General features: G+C 42.7%; 1 protein-coding gene across 1 annotated transcript in view; it reads left to right on the forward strand.

Annotated features, from left to right (window-relative positions):
* LOC133449046 (potassium voltage-gated channel subfamily KQT member 2) overlaps window positions 1–15,020 on the forward strand; it is a 57,093-nt gene that overhangs the window by 40,618 nt on the left and 1,455 nt on the right. Inside the window, exons 14-18 of the mRNA XM_061728134.1 lie at window positions 924–971; window positions 5,390–5,498; window positions 9,342–9,473; window positions 9,560–9,677; window positions 14,343–14,518. Of these exons, the coding sequence (XP_061584118.1) occupies window positions 924–971; window positions 5,390–5,498; window positions 9,342–9,473; window positions 9,560–9,677; window positions 14,343–14,518 (583 nt within the window). The remainder of the gene's footprint in view (window positions 1–923; window positions 972–5,389; window positions 5,499–9,341; window positions 9,474–9,559; window positions 9,678–14,342; window positions 14,519–15,020) is intronic.

Below are 15,020 nucleotides of genomic sequence, written 5' to 3' on the forward strand. Positions count from 1 at the left end.
AATATAATCTGCGCCGTCACCACAACACTACACTACACTACACATACAAATGTCAAGGATTCATATCCTGAGCTGTCAGAGTAGAGGCCCGTCAGAGAATAATCCAGTCTCGGGCCGGATTGGACGGTCCGGCGGGCCGGATTGGGCCCGCGGGCCGCCAGTTGATGATCACTGTTCTATACCTTGATTCTTTTTTTTGGGGGGGGGGGGGGCTTTCTGATTTAGATTTACTGCTGTCTCTCGGTTCATTGTCCCTATCCCCAATCCACACCCCAACACCACCATAAGGCTGACAGAACCACTCACACTTGGGCTCAGACTGCAGTCTGCCTTGTTATCACTATCCAGCAAACTTTATATAACACCGATTACAAATCACAAAGTTCTTTACAAAGTGTAGCAATATAAATAATGATAACATAATTCTGGCCCCAGAGAACTTGTTCAAATGAGTTGGGGAAGTTGGGGAAATGAACGTTAGACGGCTCTGGTCAACCTGTATTGTTAAAGTTAAAGTTACCTGACTGCAGTAAAGTTCTATGTTAAGCAAGTTACAGTCAGCAAAGCTTTGCTTGCTCAAATTGAAATGTTAAACAGCCTAAAGGGAGCTAAAGTTAGCTGCGCCTCATCAGGATCAGTCAGAATCCTATCTGTTGTAGGAAACATTAAATACTGATGTCAAATGATTCTGACAGAACCAGAACAAGGGTGGGCAACAATCAGTGTCCAGTTACTAAAAACAAAAAGAAAATAAAGAGCAGAAAAGAGCAAGGGTCAAAACGAGGACCAGGAGATGTTAAGAGGAAACGGGTCAGGCTGAGTGGTCTTTATGGTCTTGGGGGCAGAACAGGACGAGAACTGGTTTGAAATGGATCTGAAGGGATCTTGTTCTTCTGAAGGTGTTTCTCCTCTTCCTCCTGTAGTGCTGATAGAGATGCAGGACGAACAGTTCAGACAGAAGAGCTCTCCAGGTCAGCCCACACATGCACACATGCACACATGCACACGCACACACTCACACATGTGGACTTCCTGTCTCACGATAAAGTCCTTCAGGAACCAGGGGAAAACAACACAAAACAAGAACCTTAGAACAATGTGCAGATCCTGGAATGACCAATGACCAACGGAGCACAGCTCCAGTAAGGAGTAAATGTCCATTGAGCCTCATGTCAAAGTGGAAAACCCCCAACATATTTACAGATTTCACATCCATCAAATGTCTAGCTGTTGTCACTTTAGCTGCTTTCCACTTGCGATGGTATTGACTTCTGAGGTGTGAATAAAGAACTAAGAGCATTGTCATTCTTATGTTAAAGATAATGTGGCTTGTTGCGCTGGTAATTACACAAATGGCGCTTTTCCACTTGGCTCTACTCATCTCAGCTCGGCTCGACTGTTACTCCAGTTCCTAGGCCTAGATCCAGCCAGCTAGCGTCTCTGACCGGGATCAACTGTGCTGCTGCTGCTACACTGGTCGCAATGGAAGTCCAGGCTGCTAGCTGGTGGAACCAATCAGCAGCTGGAAGGTGGTTGTTCCAGGCAAGACACTTTGCACAACTGGACCCTTCTAGGCTAACCAATGGCACTTTTCCACCAGCACGTACTCGGCTCGACTCAGCTCGGCCTGGTTTCTTTTCTACTACAATTCAACACCCAGATCAGCAGTAGGAGGTTGGAGAAGCTGCTGTGACGTATTTGATTGTGTATCTAAATGAAGAAGACAACACTAAAGATGTAGAACCTGGAGGAGATGATAGATGTGCTGCTGGGTCTGTGGCTTGTGTTTGATATCAAGTTAAAAGCTTCAAGTGGCGACCCTTTTTAATTTTTTTTTAGTTTGTCTGAAAAGTCCGTTGGTAGCGTGAGCAGCTATGAAGAGACAGAGCTCCTGGTAGATCTGGTCGTTCCTTATCGTCTAGATCCCTTTTTAATTCTCTCCTCAGCACCAGGTTTATGAACATCTGCACCTCAGAGTTGGATCATGAAACAGACTTCTGCTGCCGTTGCTGGTTGAATAAAATGAACAAGAATCCGTCAGAGTCTCTTTCTCTGATTTCCTTCTCCTGACTCAGACGTCTGACTCCAACCCCCCGACCAATCGGTGGCCTGTAGTGTGATGATGTCAGATACAGCCAACTCAGCAGCTTAGAACCTCGGCAGAATAGATACAGAAAAGTATCTACTCTGCACGTTAGACCCCTAGTGGAAAAGAACCAAACCAAGTGGAGGAGAGTAGGTACTAGTGGAAAAGCACCAAAAGACGGTTGTTTTTGACCTGGAGGGGTCTGAGCTAGACAGTGTTCCCTCCATTTTAGCATAACTTAGCTCATGCTAACCTGTGATACTAACTGACATTTCCTTAAATCATGTAACTCATGTAAGGACTAGCCAGAGCTAATTTGCAACCCCTGTCCCTGGTTAGGCCTTCACTTAACATTCGAAAGCAAGAGTTAAAACAGTACAAAACCATTAAAATACAAAACATGCAAAACAGAATAAACAGAATAAAGACAAAACAAAGACAAGAAGCAAAAACACAAACCAGATAAGGACAGAAAACTAAAATAATACAGTGGTACAGTTTGTTAAAGTCAACGTTCACAAGTTTGTTTCAGTTTCAGCCATTGTTTTACTTGTGTGCTAAAAACCTTGAGCTCTGTCAGTATTGTGATTTCAGGTTCAGTTTATTCCATCATTTGGTACCTATTACCGAGAAGGATGACTGTCCAAATGTTGCTATCCTACAAGTATTGCTTGTTGCAGCCCTAGTTCTAATTCCACTGTTTTGTTTGTTTACCAATTGGCAGAGGATTTCTGGGGCAAAGTAATTCACACATTTGAAAATAAGTTTTAAAAATGAGAAGCCTACAAAACTGTCAAAACTTAATAGATGTATGGGTGATGTCACCAAACGTTTTGTTCAGTTCTTCTCAGTCTATGTCAGGGGTCGGCAACCCACGGCTCTTTAGCGCCGCCCTAGTGGCTCCTTGGAGCTTTTTCAAAAATGTTTGACCTTTTTTTTCTCTTTTTTCCTTTTTTTTCTCTTATTTTTCTTTTTTTCTTCTTTTTTTTCTTTTTTCAGGGGTGATAGCGCTCCGGCGTCATGCCGGATTTCCGGCATACCGAGGTGTTTGCGAGAAAAAAAAAAAATAAAATCAGGTTTGCCGTTTATTTTTCTTATGATATGAATTTTTCATATCCCGTAATACCGGTGAGTAGCGCACACAACGTTGGGAACGCCGTGCGGCGCCGCTGGACACTGTTTGTGTGGGGACTGTTTAGCGAGTGAGCAGTGAGCAGAGCCGGCAGGGAAAAGTCAACAGTGCTGCGTGTCCGCGTGTAACCTAAATCTACCATGGCCTCGGCGTTAGGGCTCGGCCGCTGCGCGCGGCGAGGAGTACGAGCCGGGCGCTGTGAAGCCTGATTTATAGTTCCGCGTTAAATCGACGCAGAGCTTTCGCCGTAGGGTACGCCGTAGGTCGCGTAACCCACGGCGTATGGCCTGCGTTGGTGTAACACGGAACCATAAATCAGCATTAAACCACACCTGAAGCTCATCAGCTGATGAGGATGAGAGGTTAAACAGCGGGGCTGCCAGTTGTTCATTCCTGGTACGTTTTGTTAACTCAGAGCTTTATTGGTTTGTTTTTTAGCTTGCTGGTGTTTTTTTTCTCTCTGGGATTTTTGAGTTATTTATGAAGAAGTTCTGAGCTCCGTGTGAGCAGTACTCGAGTTGAGGGGGGATGAGGGGTGATGTGATGGCACCCCCCCCCCCCCCCCCCCTGAAATAAAAACGGTCCAAATCATCCCCCCAGTAAAACTGTCATCCCCCCTTTCCATCCCTTATGTCATTTCATCAATGAATGTGGTTTTACTGCTATTTCTACATTTAGAGTCATCACCAGAAAAATAACACCAGAGAAATAACTTGTTTGACAATTTTCACCTGTTTCAAGTAAATTTTCACTTGAAATAAGTAGAAAAATCTGCCAGTGGGACAAGATTTATCTTCTTATTACAAGCAAAAAAATCTTGTTCCACTGGCAGATTTTTCTACTTATTTCAAGTGAAAATCTACTTGAAAGTGCTGCCACCTCATTGTAAACGGCATCATTTTGTGAGGCCATGCAAACCTGTATTTATACTAGTGTGGACATTAATGTTTTTCTACAATATTTCCTCCTCATGACAGTAAAATAGGCCATTCTAAGACAATTTACTGCAGCAATTCCTTTCCAAATCATTAGAAAATGTGGTTAACACCCAGTTGTGCATGAAAAAAAACAAAAAAAACATGATATACCGTGAAACCGATATAATTTTGAAAATGACGTGATATAAATTTTTGGTCATACCGCCCCGCACTACGTTCGCGTAGATCCGAGAGACGCTTTCACTCAAAACCACACCAGTAGCCATACTTAAGCCAATCAGTAATAGTGTAGGGGGTGGTCTTGGGTTTTGGCCAATCAGATTGATTCTAGCCTCGCGTCACCAGGCTCCAGGCTGTTAACCGAAATCACCAAAATAAATGTGTTTCATTCTGTTTTCTATGGGCTGCATGTGATGAGCTTGAACAACAGGACCATGGGTCAATTTACACCAGACTTACACTTTAAGAGGACAAAAAATGACAATTGTGTTGATCGGGGCATATATCTTGGCTTAGGGGCTCGCTTACCTCCCAGGGAAAAAAAGTTCAGGCTCAGGATTTTTTTTTACTATCACCCCTGTTTTTTTTCTCCTTTTTTTTCTTCTTTTTTTCTTCCTTTTTCCTTTCCTTTTTAATCTCAACATTTCAACATTAATCTCGACATTTCGACTTTTTTCTCGAAATTTCAACTTTTTTCTCGACATTTCGACTTTTTTCTCGAGATTGTACTTCAACATTAATCTCAACATTTTGACTTTTTTCCTCAACATTTTGACTTTTTTCTCAACATTTTATATATATATTTTATTTTTTACTTTTTAGTCTCTTTTTACCCCTCCCCTGCATGTGTGTGCTAAGTGTACTGCTGCCAACAAAATAAGTTTCCCCATTGAGGGAGAAAATAAAGGATTATCTTATCTTATCTTATCTTTTCGACTTTTTTCTCGAGATTGTACTTCAACATTAATCTCGACATTTCGACTTTTTTCTCAACATTTCGACTTTTTTCTCAACATTTCGCCTTTCGCCATTTGTCTTCATTCTAAGGCTTATACAAGACTTTTCATTTTTTTGCAGCTCCAGACATATTTGTTTTTTGTGTTTTTGGTCCAACATTTTGGGTTGCCGACCCCTGGTCTATGTTCAGAAAGGTGCTGGTGTTTCCAGTCTGACCTACAGGCCGGAACGAGTCGGCCGTCAGACAACTGTTGCTGCTGTTATTATTTATTCCAGATGCCAGTCTGCCGGGGGAAGACCTGGTTGACGACAACAAGAGCTGCCACTGCGAGTTCGTCCCCCAGGACCTGACCCCGGCCCTGAAGGTCACCATCAGAGCCATCTGGTACGAGCTGTCGGTGACACCCGCCTGCTGCACCAACCACCATTCATCGCTTTGCTCACCCTTTATTTGCTGTTTATTCTGCACTCAGTCATGGTTTTTATTCACATTCTTTATTTACTTATGTTTTATTTGTGCACACCCCAGGGTCAAGGTCACCATCAGCTTTTGGGTAAGAGCAGTCAGTCTGATGTCAGTTAGCCTCATTGGTTCTGTCTTTTCACTGTTCTGTCATGTTCTCAAAGCTCCTCTACTGATTATTATTGTTATTATTATTATTGTTGATGTTGTTGTTGTTGTTCGTCCTGCAGAGCATTTTATATTAGTCTTGTCTGTTATTATCTGGAGGTTCAGGTTAGTAAGTACTGGAACCTGATTCGGGTCATGTGCAAATATTAGTGCCCCCTCTTTTAAACCTGTCTTGGGGTCAAAATGACCTAATTCTCCTATCCTTCTTTCCTCCTGCTCTCTCCTTCCTTCTTTATTTTTTCCTCCTTCCTTCCTTCCTTCCTTCCTTCCTTCCTTCCTTCCTTCCTTCCTTCCTTCCTTCCTTCCTTCCTTCCTTCCTTCCTTCCTTCCTTCCTTCCTTCCTTCCTTCCTTCCTTCCTTCCTTCCTTCCTTCCTTCCTTCCTTCCTTCCTTCCTTCCTTCCTTCCTTCCTTCCTTCCTTCCTTCCTTCCTTCCTTCCTTCTCTCCCATCCTCCCTTCCTTCTTTTCTCCCTTCCTTCCTTCTTTCTTTCCTTCTTTCCATTCTTCCTTCCTTCCTTCCTTCTTTCCTCCCTTCTTCCTCCTTCCTTGACCCGAAGACAGCACAAGGGTTAAACCTAACACCATTTTTTTTCCTTCTTAAATATCTTCTCACTGTACAGAGTCTGGCAAAATATTGGACTTAGATTTTCACCTATATGCTACATAGTTTATAATTGTTAAACGTTGTTTCTTGATTGGGACATTGCGAGCTAACTACAGGTATCTGGCCACTGTAAACCTGTAACGTTAAGCAAGTTAAATGTAGCTAAAACTAGCTAGCTCCAGGATTTTTTTTATTTTAAAAAGTTAAACTTATAGCTAAAGCTAGCTTAAAGTTGATTAGGAAAATCTTTCCATCTCCATTTCTGCTTCCTGTCTCCTTCAGAGCTGCTCTCACTACCATCTTGTAAACCTTTTCCTCTTTCACAGCACTCCATCCTGCCTGCAGCCTTTTCTTCCCCTTTTTTCCACACTCCCCATTATTCTAAATGTAGCTAAAACTAGCTAGCTCCAGGAATTTTTTTTATTTTAAACAAGTTAAACTTAACTAAAGCTAGCTTAAAGTTGATTAGGAAAATCCTTCCATCTCCATTTCTGCTTCCTGTCTCCTTCAGAGCTGCTCTCACTACCATCTTTCACAGCACTCCATCCTGCCTGCAGCCTTTTCTTCCCCTTTTTTCCACACTCCCCATTATTCTGAACAGTACCATTTTCAGCTCTACTCTTTGCATCCTCACTGTCGTACCTGCTTCTTTCATTTATCTATGTATTCTGTCTTGTTGTTGACCTAGCATATACTTCACCCCTTCACACTTTCTCCTACTTGCTCCCTCCTTTCACTACAGATTCCAATCCATCCATTTTCGGCACCCACTTAATCCTGGACAGGGTCCCAGGGGTCTGCTGGAACTATCCAGTGGGCACCTATGGGCAGTTTAGAATTGTCAGACATGTTTTTGGACTGTGGGAGGAAGCTGGAGCCCAGAAAAACCCCACGCAAGCACAAGAGGAACATACCAAACTCCACACAGAAACACTCCTGTCAGGCCTAGGAGTCAAACCAGCAACCTTGTTGCTGTGAGGCACCAGTGCTAACCACTAACCCACCGTGCTGCCCTGATTCTAATGTTATCTGCAAACATCATAGTCTGTAGAGACTCCTGTCTCACCTCATTTGTCAACCTAACCTTTACCATGGCATTAAGAAGCAGCTCAGGGCTCGTACTTGATCCTGTTACTTCTACTGCTTACCTTATGGCTGTCATACTGACCTCACACTTGTCCTCTACCATGCCAGACTTCCTCTGCCCATCTCACAATTCCTCCCTCTGTTTTCTGTTGTATGCTTTGCCTAAATCTATAAAAATCCAACACGATCTGACTTGGGGCGAATTTGTTGGGCTATCCACCGCTGGGAAGATTGGGTGCTGCCTTGAATGTTTTCCACTTTTGAACTCTAAGAAGGATTAAAAGAGGGAGCAATACACTTTGCACATAGATAACCGCTCGAATGTAGTCTGAGTTTGACACTGGATGTTCCCAGGACCTTCTGTTCAAGGATCCTGTTCTCCACCTCAGCTGACTCCTTTCACTTTTAGGAGTTCTCCTCTTCCTGGGTGTCTGAGCCAGAGTTCAGACACACCATGGGTTGAGTTTTAGGGTGCTTTCACACGTGTCCCGTTTGGAGCAGTTGTTCTGGAACAGGGAGCGTTTCCCCCTAAAGATCGGTTGGTTTGGTACATGTGAACACAGCAATCGCGCTGATGCGGGACAAAACAAGTGAGCCGAGATCTCCTAGGAGAGGTGGTCTCGGCTCGATTCCATTCCAGACCTGGAGCCAGGGCCACCGAAAGGGGTGTGCGAACCGTGCGACCGCACAGGGCCTCGGGCTATGGGCCGTTTTTTTTTTTTTTCTCGTTTTTTTTCCTTCTTTCCCTTATAAATATCAACAGTCACGTTCCATCACAGACCTAAATGTGTACTAGTCTGTGCATATCAATAAATATATGTGCAATGATGCGCGTGTCTGTTGTTCAATACAACTGATCAGACCAAGCGCAGACACAAGCTGCTCTGATCCAGACGGTGGAGTTGGAACAAACTGTCACACAATGTCGAGAGAACGAGACAGAATCAGGAAATTTCCATCAGGGGATGAAAAAAGAAAAAAACTAAAGAAAATGGAAGAGTTTAATGCCTCTCTGAAAGGCTCGTTTGATAAATTTGTTACAAAAATCACAGATCTGACTGGGTCTAGAGCAGCCGTGGGGCCCCACGTCGAGGCAAGAGATGATGATGAGGCAGGGGAAGGTATCCAGTATTTTGATAATTGGAGAGTTAAAATTGCGCATATAGACACCCGATCCGACCCGAAACCCCAACCCCAAAATTTTGCTCGGCCCCCCCAGCCATTTCGCACAGGGCCTTGCAAATCTCCCAGACGGCTCTGCCTGGAGCGGTTCATTTTTTTTATTTGGAGTGAGAACATAATCGACACAGCAACGATACAACTCCATTCATTGTGTATGTGCGACCGCGTTCAAGGAGAAGAGTCGGTGCAGCGTCTGCGGGCGTCTTGTGCTGGCGGCAGGTGGCCTCTCGCCAGCAGAGCGGTCCGCTCTGCGGGCGAGAGCGGTCGCACATAAATGAACGGGAAAGCCGGCGGCGGTCTGCGCTTTGCACCCTCTCTGTGAAAGGGGCGTGTTGTTTTTCCCGGGGTACGGAAGAGGAAACTCCTTCCGCGTTCATTTCTGACCAATGAGAGAACAGTTGGTTCATGGCATTTGTTAACAGCTTTGAACCGCTACAGACGGTTGCCTTGTGAACACAAACCCCACATACGAGAAACGAAACAACTGTATGGATTTAGCCCCTGAATCGGAACAAAACAACGGGCCACAGGTCTGAAAGCACCCTTAGTTTCTACAAAAGATCAGGAGAACTCCTAGAACTCAGAAGGAGATCCAGAACAGTCCTGAACTTCAAATGTAAAACTGTAGATACGTTTAGTCCACTAAGGCCAGTCTAGACTGGATCAGTACCTGAGCCTACCTGAGTCCGTGTGCACTGACTGCTGCTTTTCTGTTTCCATATCCAGTATAATGCGCTTCATGGTATCCAAGAGGAAGTTTAAGGAGAGTCTCCGTCCCTATGACGTAATGGATGTCATTGAACAATACTCAGCTGGACATCTGGATATGCTGGCCCGTATTAAGAACCTCCAGGCCCGGTACCAGTCTCAGTGTTATGGTTTCTGAGCTGAAACTACTGACCTGGGGCTTGGTTTGATCTAACATGGTATCTCCTGGTTGGCAGGGTGGATCAGATAGTTGGAAGAGGGGCACCAATCACAGACAAGGAACGTCCTAAAGCAGCTGGTGAGGAAACGGAGGACCCGAGCATGATGGGACGGCTGGGTAAGGTAGAGAAGCAGGTGAGCTACTGCGACCCATCTGTAAATGTGGTGACACCAACTCAAGTGGCTAATGTGCAGTTCCACAAGGGGCTGGCAAAAGTGCGTTAATCTTCATTGACCCCCAAAACCCCCATTTCTACAGAGTCATTTTAAGTGCTGATCCCACAAAGTCCCCAATTAATCACAAATGGTCCAATGGGTGCTTCAAATTACCCAACAGCTGGTTTCAACACACCCACTTTACCTTCTTTACCACAAGATAGCTATTGTACAATCCGGATTCGGTTGAAGTTGAGAAATTGCGTAAAATGTAAATAAAAACAAAATACAACGATTTGAAAACCTATATTCAATTGAATACACTACAAAGACATCATATTTAATGTTCAAACTGATAAACTTAATTGTTTTTTGCCAAATAATAATTAACTTAGAATTTCATGGCTGCAACACGTCCAGTAGAAGTTGGGAAAGGAGGCAAAAAATACTGAGAAAGCTGAGAAAAGCTCATCAAACACTTATTTGGAATATCCCACATGTGATCAGGCTGATTGGGAACAGGTGGGAACCATGATTGGGTAGAAAAGGAGCCTCCCCAAACATGCTCAGTCATTCACAAGCAGGGATGGGGCGAGGGTCGCCACTTTGTCCACAACTGCGTGAGAAAATAGTTGAACAGTTTAAGAACAACATTTCTCAAAGCAAAATTGCAAGGAATTTAGGGATTTCAACATCTACGGTCCATAATATCATGAAAAGGTTCAGAGAATCTGGTGAAATCACTGCACATAAGCGCCACGGCCATGTTGCAGCCATGAAATTCTAAGTTAATTATTATTTGGAAAATAAAATAAAGTTTATGAGTTTGAGCATTAAATAGCCCTGGTTTAGCCAGACCAAGGTTTGCCATAGGCATCCGTCAGTCCCTTGACCAGAGCTCTGATAGCGCAAGTTTTCGGTATATCATTTTGTTCAAAGAGGAAATGAGGTTGGATGGACGGATTTGATCAAAAGTGTAAGCTAATGTGAGCATTATAGATTAGTTTGTGTTAGGGATGCCCCGATACCGTTTTTTTCACACCGAGTACGAGTACTTTAATTTGTGTACTTGCCGATACCGAGTACCGATACGATACTTCTACCACAAAAATAACTAGACTAAAAATGCAATGAATTGGAAGACAGGTTTTATTTGCAACAGATACATTCAATAAAAATAAATAAAATGAGTAGAATAACTATTTTAAACAAATAATAATCTTTCTGTGTAAAGAAAAAGTCTCCACACTGGCACTGTCTTCACATTTAAGAAAATATCAAACATATAACATATCAATGAAACATCATATCGTGGCTCGAGTGCGTTGAGAAGAGAAATCCTTCGTCTTCTCCAGCTGACAGTGTCTGCTCATCCAGCGCTAGATAATAATAATAATATAATATATAACGGTTAGAGCCTCCGGTATTTTAACTTTTCTCTTCCATTGTCTGTCTCTTCTGCAGAACCTGATCTAATGTTGCTGTTGAGTTCTTACAGTAGCATCAGCAACCTCTGTATACTCAGCTTTATGATGCGTCTGGAGATGTTTTATCAAGTTTCTGGTATTAAACGACGTATTCTCCTTCCCTCCTCTTGACACCTTAGCAGCAGTAGCTTCAGTCTGTCTTGCTTCTGTCGTCTCTTATTCTGAAATATGTCCACACTGCTGACGTCCCGCTGCATTAATTGTTGCTATCGAGCCTGAAACGGCGCTGCCAGTCTCACTCATGTATCACTCTCTTCTCACTCATGTATCACTCTCTTCTCACTCATGTATCACTCTCTTCTCACTCACGTATCACTCTCTTCTCACTCACGTATCACTCTCTTCTCACTCACGTATCACTCTCTTCTCACTCACGTATCACTCTCTTCTCACTCATGTATCACTCTCTTCTCACTCACGTATCACTCTCTTCTCACTCACGTATCACTCTCTTCTCACTCACGTATCACTCTCTTCTCACTCATGTCTCACTCTCTTCTCACTCACGTATCACTCTCTTCTCACTCACGTATCACTCTTTTCTCACTCATGTCTCACTCTCTTCTCACTCACGTATCACTCTCTTCTCACTCATGTCTCACTCTCTTCTCACTCATGTCTCACTCTCTTCTCACTCATGTCTCACTCTCTTCTCACTCACGTATCACTCTCTTCTCACTCACGTATCACTCTCTTCTCACTCATGTCTCACTCTCTTCTCACTCACGTATCACTCTCTTCTCACTCACGTATCACTCTCTTCTCACTCACGTATCACTCTCTTCTCACTCACGTCTCACTCTCTTCTCACTCACGTCTCACTCTCTTCTCACTCACGTATCACTCTCTTCTCACTCACGTATCACTCTCTTCTCACTCACGTATCACTCTCTTCTCACTCACGTATCACTCTCTTCTCACTCATGTATCACTCTCCTCTCACTCATGTATCACTCTTCTCATCACCACTGACTGCAGCTCAACATCTCCCCCTAGAGTCATTAACCAGTAACTACAACAACAATGAAGTATCGGTGCCTGGTATCGGAGAATGTTTGCGAGTACGAGTACATGAGAGCAGTATCGGCCCGATACTGATACCAGTATCTGTATCGGGGCATCCCTAGTCTGTGTTAGGTTAAAGTAGCTAGCTTTTGTTAACTGAGCTAAGGTGTTCATGTTCCAAACAACTGCCAGGCTGATTCTTGGATTAACCGAGTTTAGGCAGTTACGTCCTGTGAAGATGATAGGCCTGAAAAATGTCCTTCAAAAGCACTCTTCATGAAACTATGACATCACTGAGGGTTTGTCCAGTTCTTTCATAGATCTATGGGAGACACCTGTGAGCTACTCCAGGCAGACTATTCTATTCAATTCAATTCCAAAGTCAAATGAGCCAGAAGTGAACACCTGTGGAGGTGTGCAGGGTGTGCAGCCGGCGCTGTCAGCACATATCCACAGCCAAACTCACGCTATGACGCGAGTACACGCTGGGATGAGCTTGTTTTTATGGAAAATATGGCAACCATAGATGTGCTGACAACCAGGTTTTGGGCATAAGACAAAATGTACACCCACGACTTGCGGGAACAAAGTTTTGCAGACTGGCCATTTAGAGAGGAATGTAACTGCACACCTGAAAAGATGGCTGATGCTGGGTTTGTCCACTGCCCTAGTGAGAACCAACCTGATGTTGCTTCTTCTGTCTGATTGACCCCTGGTCTAAGCAGGAAAAACGCTCTCCTAAATGTGGATTCTTAACTATGAAGAAAGACTTCACTGAGCTCACTGGGTCTGAATTCTTCAACCTGGAAAAAGACAGGCTAAAAGTCTACATCAGAAAGATTTGTCATAAGAAGACGGCATGTATGCGTGATGACATAGACCACGTGCATGAAGGGCTTAAGTCACAGTTGGACTCTATATTATGATTTTTATTTTTTTTTTATCAATTAATAAAAAATAAATAAATAAAAAAACAGGCCGGAGCCTATTGAATTTAATTCAATTCAATTTTATTTGTATAGCGTCTAATATGACAAAAGTTGTCTCTAGACGCTTTCCAGAGACCACAGGCCAGCACGCAGCTCCTGAAGCTCCGGCCTGCAAAAAAAGAGAAAAAAGGGGGCCAGCACAAGAAACTACAACAACGATGGACAGAAATGATGGCTATGAGATACTTATAATAAATAAAAATGGAAAAGGAGAAGAGAGGAAGGGAAGAGGAGAGGAGAGGAGAGGAGAAGGTGCCCCCTGCAGCAGAGGCCTATAGCAGCGTATCTATTCCAGCAACTGTGTGACCTCACAAACATTCCTGGACATTCAATTCAATTCCAAAGTCTTTATTTCGAACATAATAGCAGTATAATAGCAGTATAAAGTAACAGACATGCTTGAACATACTTAAACAAGGAATGTCAGATAATTCTTTTTGTAGCCACAGCAGTCTTGACATGTGAGAAAAGGAGTTCGAAGAAGTATAAAACTTATTAACTCCCACCCCTTGAAGTCAATACTATGTTTTCAGTTGGTCCCCTGTGATTATTTCTGTGGTTTAAGGTATGAAAATATCTTGACGTACTTAAATGTTCTATGTATTAATAGTAAAAATATATTGTGGTATACCTGAATATACATTAGCGGATGTGTGAGTTATTATTGCCATGTACAGTTATATGCCACTGTATATAAATGCTATTTACCCCCAGCCCCTGTGCATCTATATATAAATGCATGCATTATTTAAGATGTGAGTTTATGTACACTCTTGTACAATCTTATTCATTACAAGCATTCTTACTCAGATATTTCTATACGCTTTAAAGCACACATATACTTATTACTGTCCATATATGCATAGATACCCCCTATGTATATATGTGTATATAAAAATATTTGGCTGAAGAATAAATGAATAGATCTAAGGAACCTGAACATACATCAAAATTAAGGTTAATCAATGTTCCTTTTTGCAGTTGTCTGTTTTTGCCTTGCCATGGTTCTTTGAAATTAGAAAAGTTGGTCTTTCTGTAACGGGTATGCAAACTTTTAAGCACAAATGTACTTACATACAAAAATGAAACGTGCTTTGATCACAGTGAGAATGGGTTGTCTTACTGGTTTGGTTTCAGTTTGGACTCTGATCCCTTCCCTTCAGGTCTTGTCCATGGAAAGGAAGCTGGACTTTCTGGTCAACATCTACATTCAGAGAATGGGAATCCCTCAGTCTGAGACTGACGCTTACTTTGGATCCAAGGAGCCGGACCCGGCGCCGCCCTACCACAGTCCCGTGGACCACATGGAAAAGAGCCAGTCCATTCCCAAGATCCTGCAGTGAGTGTGTCCTGTTATTTTGAAAGCCAAAAACTAGCATCATAGCAAAACCAGTAACTCTATACCAGGGTTCGGCAACGTCGAGCCGCAAAAAATGAAAAGTCTTATATAATGAAGGCAACAAAATGCTCTATGTATCTATATTAGTTATAACTGGGGGAAGATTTTTTTTGTCATCATGCACTTTGAGAAAAAAGTCGAAATGTCGAGAAAAAAGTCGAAATGTTGAGAAACAAGTCGAAATGTTGAGAAAAAAAGTCGAAATGTCGAGAAAAAAAGTCGAAATGTCGAGAAAAAAGTCGAAATGTTGAACAAAGTTTGACTGATGTCCATTTTATGAAATATCATGTGGTGCAACCATTAAAAAAACAACAATTTTTGTATAATACTGAAAACTTTGTCAAGATGTCAAGATGTTAAGGAAATTAATTTATTTTAATATGAATCATGGTTGCACCACGTGACCTTTTTTAAGGCTAGTGCCAATTCATCTTGACAAAAA

Source organism: Cololabis saira, chromosome 8, assembly GCF_033807715.1.
Source record: "Cololabis saira isolate AMF1-May2022 chromosome 8, fColSai1.1, whole genome shotgun sequence".
Lineage (NCBI taxonomy): Eukaryota > Metazoa > Chordata > Actinopteri > Beloniformes > Belonidae > Cololabis > Cololabis saira.